At 44.6% G+C, this 9,983-nt stretch overlaps 1 protein-coding gene across 2 annotated transcripts in view; it reads right to left on the bottom strand.

The window, feature by feature from the left end:
- Positions 1-760: 760 nt before the first annotated feature.
- Positions 761-9,983, bottom strand: part of NCK2 (NCK adaptor protein 2) — a 148,881-nt gene continuing 139,658 nt past the window's right edge. For both annotated transcript variants that reach the window (XM_032842447.1, XM_032842446.1), the window contains exon 5: positions 761-2,131. In XM_032842447.1, the coding sequence (XP_032698338.1) occupies positions 1,937-2,131 (195 nt within the window). In that variant the 3' untranslated portion in view covers positions 761-1,936. The remainder of the gene's footprint in view (positions 2,132-9,983) is intronic.

The following is a 9,983-nucleotide window of genomic DNA, read 5'->3' as shown; positions in this document are numbered from 1 at the left end:
TCTGATTTATATCACAGGCAACAAAGAGAACGACGAACTCACAGAGAACAGGAATGGCAGGTTAAGTGCAAGCTTTCACCAAACTACTTATTTCTGCTGGAAACCCCTGGGGTTGGTGTTGGAAGGGGGTGGCACCAAAGCCAGCTTTCTGGGTTTGCAACTGCCTGACCAAGTACCAGCGCCATGACCTTGTGCATTTACTTCCTGCCTCATTTTCTCCATCTGCATAAGGGGGATGAGAATAAGACCACCTTAGGGGGTTGTGATGAGGACTAAGTGAGGACACCCTGTCTGGCATAGACAGGGCACTGAGGACACATGTGCTGTTCATTAGTCAGTAATGGCACAACTCCCCTGTGATTTGACTTTGTTTCCTGTGCCTGGCATGTTGCAACTGCTTGAGATTTGCTTACCAACTGAGCGACTGGAAGTAAGACACGGGTGGGAGAGAAAAAAGCTGGTGCTGAGCAGTATGGCTGACAAAAGTTCGGTGCAACATTTTTAAACAAATAATTTCCAAAGAGTAAAGTTAGGACCAAGCTTGAGATTCTGCTTTCTCTTGGAGTTTCATTAATTAAAATTTATTATTTCAGCATACAAAATATGTGGTGGTAGAAAAAGAAAACATGCAAATAATAAATTTGTTAAAACTCCTTTCTAAAAATTGTTTTCCCGTAGACACTGAGGAACCAGTAAATGCTGGAGCAATTACTCTCCCGGAATGGACTCTGAGTTTTCCCAAAGATAAATACACACATAGTCTTGTCATAATACTTTTTTTTTATTACAATATCCAAAAAACTGAGTATGCAAGTTTAGGAGGTCTCAAGACCCCTTCTTCTGTTGTAGGAATGTGCCATCTCAAGACTGTATATTTAAACTATAAAGAAGTTCAAATGTAAAGAAAAAAGAAAATGCAATTTCTTCATAAACATTCTGTGTCTCTTACTACCAATCACATATTCTCTTGTAAACCCTGAAAAATTCCCTGTAAAGCAAATAATATATATATATATTATATATATATATATATATGGGGTGTGTGTGTGTGTGTGTGTGTGTGTGTCTATAAAGTGTATGGTAGCTCCCCTTCCCCAAAGATCAGCTGTTTTCCTTAATCATCTGTATTAGTGTCAACAAATGGCTACGGATACATATTACTTTGAGAATTAAATACATAATTGTGAAATTTAAACAAGCCGCAGGGCGAGAGGAAAAAGCACTAGGCGGATGGCACATCTGGGGGTAAATGACCACAGCATCTGTCTGTCTGGGTCACAGGTCTGGCTTCTGCAGACTGACTTTCAAGGAAATTCTTTTATTGCAAGCATAGCCCCGAAGGCACTGGACTTTCCTCACTACTCTCTCATCTGGTGGTTCTGGTATTGCTACCAGCAAGGCGTGTCCACTCCCTGGACAGTCTGGGAGCCACGCAAGGGCAAAGGGCATGGAGCCACGGCTGCCAGGCCCAGGACCGGGGCCCTCTGCAAGAGCGCCCGCCCCGCTTTCTGAGTTGTACTGTAGTTCACTTAACGGCAGCTTCGGTGCGTTCAAACCGTGCCCGATGTCTGTTTAAGGAGGGCTTCTGTTAGCGCGAACCATCTGAACAGACTAAGGCTGTTTTCAGTTGAGCAGGAGAGCCGTGATCGAACAGCCCCCTCTTGCACCTCTCGTTTGAAACCTGGCCGGGAGGAGGGCAGGCCGGCAAGTGGGTGCCACGGCCCGGCCTGGCAGAGGGGAGGCGAGCGGAAAAACAGACCGACCTGCACGCAAAGGTAAACGAGGCCAAGGAAGCCAAGGACCGATGAACCACCGGACAGAGCAGAGCCCGCTGCAGGAGGGCCCGTGAGCGCGGCCTCTTCCGGGGGCGCACGCGCCCGGCTCCGGGAAGGTGAGTGTGGCACCGAGGGCCTGGAGGTGGCAGGGGCCGTGGGCGTCACTGCAGCGCTCGGACGAGGTAGAGCTTCTCCCCGTGCTCACTGGTGAAGATGGGCGCCTTTTTGTAGTGTTCCACCAACTCGTCCATGGTGTGAAACCGCCGCTGCCCGATGCAGTAGACATTGTCCACAAGCTGCACCTTGAAATGTTTGTTCTTCCCTGACGCTTTCAGAGACACGGAGAAGTCACTGGGCTGCGGAGGAAACGGAACACGAGTCAGGACCGGCCGCCGGCAGGAGACGCGGGAGAACGCCCCCACGCAGCACGCACGCACGCACGCACGCACGCCGGGTGTGCGGCAGTACCTAGCACGACACCTGAGGCTCCCAGCGACCCAGGGGCCATGCGACCTCGCGTGCTCTGAGTCCAAGCAAAACTCCATTTTGCTTAGTGCAGCGTCCGTGCCAAATGTATTTCAGTTATTCGAAAATTGGGGACCCCATACATAGCGTGTGGGATACTGGTGTTACCCTGATGCTGAAGAAACTTGAAATTTTTTTCCCCAGCCTGTTTCTAATAAACTGGGAATTTCTAAAAAGTGGTCTGCATATAGGCAGCAGCTAGAAATTTCCCTCCATTAGAAATGAAGCCATCAAAATTTTTCTAATTCTAAGCTATTTAAAAATAAGTAAGAGCAGTTGAAAACTCCGGAGTTTTAAACATGGTTTGTAATATCCGGGGGTGGTGGTGGGGCTGTACTACGGTTTAAGCGCAGATTTTACTGAGAAGTGCCTGATTTTGCGATTATGTCAGTGCCTTATTTATATGTGAATCGATTTAAGAAAGGTATCGTCATTTTTTATTAAAAGTGGTCCTGCCTATTCTGAGACATTGACTAGCCAGCTGATGGGGAAGTGGAAGGAGGCTGGTCCCCCTCAGTGGCTCCAGAATAAAACCCAATTGCCCACTGGCATTGTGTCCACATGGGGTGTGTCACGTGGCCCTGCCTACAGATCTAATCAATTAGATGTCACTGTCCCACTGTCCCACTCTCACTGCAGTTCACGTTGTTCTTTGAGCCATCCTGTCGCTACCCTGGACGATCATTCCTGCAAGGCTACAAGCTAAAAGGTTTTCCACCTGAAGAAACCTCTCTCAATTGAGATAAGTTCTTCCCTTCTTTGGCTTGCCATACAGCAGAAAGCTGACAACTTCCAGGGACAGGAGCAGAGTGTACTCCAGTAACTGTTCTGTAATAAATAATTTACACGTTCGTCCTATCCCTTCACTATGCATTAGGCCAGGTGGACCACATCTTCTCCACTCTGTATTCCAGAGAGCCGTACAGATGGTAGGAGCCTACTATAGCTCTTAAAGGGATTCCTACAGCAGGGTTCACTGGTTCTCAAGACCCAACTAATTTCCTGCTGCGGAGGACCCGCCCCGTTTTGTGTGGTCCCACGGGGACAAAATTAACAAGCACATCAGCCACTTTTACACGCAACTTACAAACCTTTGGTCCAAAGTGTGCAAAATCTTGCAAAACAAGTGAAAATCCCATAAACCAATGACATCCCAGGGAAATGGATATGCAAGGGCATTCAACTCTACAAAAGCACTGTGGGGCTCACCCACCAGTCACAGCTGCTACCGTGCAAGAATCAAGTGACAACTGTATTCACAGCCTGTATTTATGGATCCCTCCGCCCCAAACAAACCAAAGAGAAATCTTTGAGGGAAAGGTCCCATTCTATCTCCGTGCTAACCCTGGGACTTGATGCCCTGGAGGAGACGCAGGAAGTGCTAGTGGGCTGGACCTTCAGGAAGACACAGAGTTAACCTCAGGCGACATACCATTTTCAGAGTCATGGGCGTGTGACGGTTAGGGAGTGGGGAGGATGACACAGAACTTGGAAGTTATTTCCTCCACTAGACCTCTTAGAAACGAATCATCACAAACCCTGATGTCACATATGATCCTGTCAACCCGCCCTGTCAATGTAATATTCTAAACTGCACAAAACGTCATTCTAAGTAATTCTAATCAATTCTCCAATCGTGACTGTTCTCATGGGACTGAACAAGATGGGTGCAAGCTAACCCTCGGTATCCTCTGTGTTATTTTCCAAGTTGGTTGCTGTGTGTGGCTCTGAAAAAAGAACCAAGTGAAACAGGTTTCTGCCTGACAGGTCCTCCACGTGTGAGCAAGGCTTGGAGCACCGGCGTCATTGTTGCTGTCACAACAGTTATTAGTCCTAGTGCAATAGTCCATACAGCTTATGTACCACTCAATCCTCTCCTGGGGGCTTCTGGTTTCCCTTAAAGCAATGTTTAGTTTCAAGCTTCTATTATACACACACACACACACACACACACACACACACACACACACACAGAAGGCAATCTCCCTTTTATAGTTTAGCACAAGCCAGGCACTGTGCTAGTTTTATAGATCCCTGAATCAATTCAGATTAAGCAGCATTGTGGTCGAGGTGAGTCAGGGTAAGTACACGATATACCCCATTTTAATTAAGCCAAATGATCAACAGATGACTTTCTGAACAGGGAAATGTGCTTTTAATTTAAGCTCCTTAATTTAACATCATGGCACGCCATGTGCATTTGGGTGTTAACGGCAGGAGCGCCGATACAGCGGAGAAGGTAATTTTTAATTTCATGGGCTCTTGAGCAGAAACCTTAAAAGTTAAGGACGTAGAACAAACCAAGTTTATGTGAAGCAGGAATGCTGAACACTTGGGGGATTCTTGGTTCATTCTGGGCAGATTTTCCAATCTCTAACTAGCACTAAATGAAGCCTGAAGATGAGCTCGACCGGTGGTGCTCAAGGTGGGCTCCCAAGACCAGTACCAGCAGTAGCATCACCCAGGAACTTGTCAGAAAAAAGCAAATTCCCAGGCCTCACCCCCAGACCGGCTGAATCAGAAACTGCAGGGTGGGGCCCAGCCATCTGTGTTTTAACCTGGCCATCTGCGTCTCAGTGAGCCATCCGCAGGATGCTGATATGGTCTTAGAACAGAAATGCCATCTGCACCAACCACCAGCAGTGTTTTCAAATGTTCAGAGCCATAAGAAAAAGATATGAATGTCACTGATGGGCTGAGTAGCCCCTCAAAGTGGGGAACTCTATGGCCAACCTCACCCCCAGGCTGTGGATGCCTTTCTGATTCTGTCCTGAGGACTCCGGCCCCGCCAGACATTCTGGTGTGGAGCTGCCTCAATGACACAGCTGGGACACAGGTGGGCAGAATCTCCTTTCCTTAAACTGGGCCAGTTCCCTGGGTCTGACAGATGGAGCGGCTCCAGACCCAAAACAACTCTGCCTCCAGAGAAAGCGAAAGAGCACGAAGCGGAGGAAGACCCCTGGGGAGGCGATGCCACCAGCCTTGTCCACATCTTGTCCATCTTCTAGAATGACTTAGGGGAGTCGGGTGAAAAAGAACGAGGCCATGCTCCCTTCGGCTAGCAGCGGTATGCTGACACTGTGACTCTGCACTCTAATTTGAAGCCAGTCAAGAACCCTGACAGGGTTTTGTGAGAATACCTACGTTGAGAGACAAATGCAAGCAAAACTAAAATGTTCTGTTTAGGGATACATACTTAGGTTTAAACAATCAAGGAAATTATTTTCATAAAATTAAAGGTAGCAATTACCTCTACTTGGAGGTATGGTGCAATCAGGAGGCTAATCTGGGATGGGCAGTAGCTTCTAGAGTACCAGCAATGTCCTGTTTCCTGAACTTGACCTGGGTTACACATGTACTTAAATCAGGCTCCTTGCTCTGCGGAAAGCCTGCTTCTCCCTCTCCCACTCCCCCTGCTTGTGTTCCCTCTCTCACTGTATCTCTGTCAACTAAATAAATAAAATCTTAAGAAAAAAAAAAGACATTTTCTGTGTGTTACTTAACACGATAAAACATGTTTTAAAGGTGCTAAATCTGAAGCGAGGAGAGCTGGCTTGGCTCTCCGCCAGTCATGTGGCACCAGCATTTACCACTTCAAATAGCCCTGCCACCCTTTTGCCGAACTCTCCCCATCCCCATCCACTCTTTTGGGACACCGATTACATGTACGTAAATCTCATTTCAGCCTACTATATAACTGAACACCACAAACTGTGTGGTTCAAATTTACTTCTCACAGTTTTGGAGGTGGGGAAGTCCAGATCAAGATCAGGTTTGGTATCTGATTAGTGCCTGCTTCCTGCTTCCTAGACAACCAACTTCTCATGGTGTCTCTGAACAGCAGAAGCAGCAAGAGAGCTCTCCAGGGTCTCTTTTATAAATATGTGACTAATCTCATTCATGAGGGCCCCACCCACCTAATACAATCACATTGGGTAGTGGGCCTTAGCCTGTGAATTTGGCAAGGGTTGAGATGAGACACAAATTCAGTCCAAAGCAAAATTTTTTTATATTCTTTGTGTTTTCTGTTCTTTTATATGTGTATCCTAAAATCTCTAATTCCTCTGTGCTATCTTCCCATTTACTAATCCTTTCTTTGGCTGTGTTTAATCTATGGTAAACCCACCAAGTTCTTAATTTCAGTTATTATATTTTTTAGTCTTATAATTCTCACCTTTGCTCCTTTTTTATTACTTCTAATTGTCAACTCAAATTCATCTTGCTGAATTTCTTGAACCTACTAATCCATAGATCTTGAGGACGATGTTTATACATTCAAAATCTGGGCTTCTATGGGTCTGTTTCTATTCTCTTTTCTTCCCCTCCTTGTTTTTGGTAATTCAGTCTTGCCTTTTGGTACTGTCATTTGAGTGCTACATATTGATATGAGATATGAAATGATGCTACTGTCCTTTGGAGAGAATCTGCTTTTGCTTCAGTACTCGGGGAGGGTGGCGCAGAACACCTCAATCCAATGAGGAAAAGAACTGATGACAGTCTAGTTAATTTCAGAATTGCCTTTGTGTCCAGTATGTAGACTTTGGGGAGTCCATACTGAAGGCATGGATTTTTTTCTGGTGCCTTGCCTCCTGGGTGGCCCTGGCCTCCAATTTTTGCCCCCTTGCACTGTAGGCTCCCAAAAAACTACTTCTTGGTTGCTTTTAGTTTGCTTCACGGTTTCGTCCAGCTTCTCAAGGTGTTTTTGGCAGAAGCGTTAGTCTGTGAGAAATTAGTCTACCATGACCTGAAGTGGAAACTGGTCGTGTGACATCAGACAAGTGGGAATTTGTTCAGACTCCAGGTCTTTATTATAGTTATGCTACTGAGAAGCAGACAGTTGGTTGTACTATACACTCTGGAACCAAGCTGCTTGGGTTCATATTCTGGCTCCTTCACTGAATAGCGCTGTGACCCTGGCAAATTTCCCAATGGTTTTTTGTATTGGTTTTCTCAACTGCAAAACAGAGGTAATTCCTAAAATTGGGAAGAGACTAGAACAGTTTAATAAACTCTAGTAATGTCAGGAGTATAAAATCTTTGGGGAGATACTAAGCAAATTCTGTCATTTAGGGGCTCTTCCTTAAGTTCCTTTCATGAAACTTTATAAAGATAGCAACTGGTGTCTTGTCAATACTTAAAAAGATTTCTTTTGACTAGAATTTCTAGAGAATACTTAACTTTCCAAACTAACTAGAAGAGGCCTACTTCCTTCTGCAGAAGCACCACATTTTACTTCACACGTGATCATGTTGTCATCCTGACTTGTTTAAATCTATCCTACTAGGCTCCAAGCTCCTTGAGGAAGAGGCTCATTTCGATCTCATTTTTATGAACTGTCTGCCTCTAAGTATCTTTGAGGTCTCCTGATTTCCAGCAGAGGGAAAATAAACATTACCAACATGGCAGCCACTCGTTCACTTTTTCTTTAAACAACCAATGGAAAAGCTTTGTCTCTTGAACTGTCATTTTCTGTCGTCGCCTAACTGACAGTCTTGCCTTCTGCGTGGGGTACCATATTACTTGTTTACTGCTGTGTCACACATCACCCCTAAATTCAGTGGCTTGAACAGCAAACATTTATAATTGCAGTTTCTGTGGCTCAGGAACTGGGGAGTGCCTTAAACCTTGAGCTAAAACCACTCAGCTCCTACTGGGCTGTAGTCAAGACATTGTCCGAAGCCTCAACTGGGGATGCAGGAGCTGTTTCCAAGAACCAGGTTTGCTTACATGAACCACTCAGGAGGCCTCTGTTCCTGGTTTCATGGGCCCTTCCAAGGGGCTACTTGAGTGTTTTCAAGACCAGGCAGCTGACTCCCTCAAGATCAAGTGCTCAGAGAAGAGGAGCAAAACCAGAATGTCTTTCACAATCCAGTCTCGGAAATCACCTAACATAACTTCCACCACATTCTGTTCATTAGAAGGAAGTCATTAAGGTCAGCTCGCCTGAAGGTGAGGCAATCAGGCTCCACCCGTTGAGGAGAAGGGGATCAAAGAATTTGTGGACACCTTTTAAAGCCATCACAGGTACCGTATTTGTGAAACTTTCATTAAAATCTAACTAGACTCAGTCCTGTACCTTCTCTTCCATTTTGAAACATCTGCTTTCAAGTCTTGTAGTTAAGCTTCCTCCCACTGCCCACATTTCCTCCCTTTCCTTCTCCAAACGCCATACTTACTTGGTGTCATGTCTCTTCACCAAACGCTGTGCTAGCTTTTCAAATTTTCTAATATCAGACCATGTCTTCTTATTCTCTCCTTCTGACTGTCCTTAAATGAGTGACATTTTTCTTTTCTATTCTCACGCTTTTGAACCACAGATTATGAAGATTTATCAGTTGGGATAAGCCATTCATTCTCCCCATCTCCCTTTTTAGGAAGTCGTTTTCCAAGTGGAAAAGGAAAACAATTACTAGATTAGGAGAAAATCAACCTCTCAGGGCTTTTACTAATATACATATATTTTTGCTTAGGTTTTAGGTCCCTATTTGAATACAATCCCTCTAAGTACTAGAACTTGATTTAACCCCACACATCCACACTGGGGTCAGAGCAGGTGTTCAATAAATGAACTGACTTATGAATTTCCCATTCTGACCATCTCTTCCAGTTTTCATTCCTTTAGGTAATTTTTACATCTCACCTTTTTATAATTTCTGCTCACAAGTGACCACTTTTAGAAAAGACAATGAAAGAACACCCTCTTTGACACTACTTCTACAGCTTCATCAACTTGATCAATTGTTTCAAATACTTGCTGTAAAGCACCTTTGCATTTTTATAAAACAGATACCCTGGTCAAATATTTCTCTCCTTCCCTCAGGATTTAATCACTATTTTCTCACTGATGGGGAAAAAATGGATGCTGAGAACAGTCTGTAATGTCCTTTATTTCTTCTTTCATCCCTGATAGCTTAAGTAGTAATATGATTTTCTTTTAAGCACATGGCTGGGAAGAAATAACAGGGGAGGATGGGACCTTGCTCCCTGGCAGTAATTCTTAAAACTTCTTTTTCATTTTGGAGTAGAAATGTCATTTGTGCGGTTCGCCAAGCCTCCCAGGTAGGCTCTGGACCGAGTTCCGGTCATGCTGGTTTTTGAACATCAATAATTTATGCATATATTCAACACTCCCTCTACTTCCAAATCCAGGTCACCCTGTTGGTTTCTTATCAATGGCCGCATCATTCTTTCCTTTTATTTGGTAAATGGATCTCTTTCATACTTCTTCAAGGAAGGTACTCTTTGTCCAGAGAAGCAGTTCCTTGACCAAAAAAAATCTGAGAACCAATGGATTAGAGGCAAACTCTATTCCACTGATCTTCCACTGATCAATACTCTCTCTGTTCTTATCTCAAAAAAGCTGCCTTTTGGTTTTATCATTCTGCTAGATCACCTGCCCAGGTTGTCCAATACGGCCTTCTTTTAATCAAAACTGACTCACTGTCTATACTTAGGCCACTAACTGTCAACTCTCTTTGTTTCTCCATCGATTATCTCTTTGCTGGCGTTTTCTCTTCCTCTATAAATGTGTCTTTGAAGTCTTTACTTCACAGGCCTGAGGCCAATCCATACGTGACATGACCAAGCATTCTCATTCTCATTCTCTTTTGAAATAAACTCTTTTACAGAACTCAGTCGTCAACCACAGAACGGTCTACTAATCTTTAAATGACAGTGTTTAGG

Source organism: Lontra canadensis, unplaced genomic scaffold, assembly GCF_010015895.1.
Source record: "Lontra canadensis isolate GAN:19392208 unplaced genomic scaffold, GSC_riverotter_1.0 scaffold130, whole genome shotgun sequence".
NCBI lineage: Eukaryota > Metazoa > Chordata > Mammalia > Carnivora > Mustelidae > Lontra > Lontra canadensis.
This window is presented reverse-complemented; position numbering and strand designations above follow the sequence as displayed.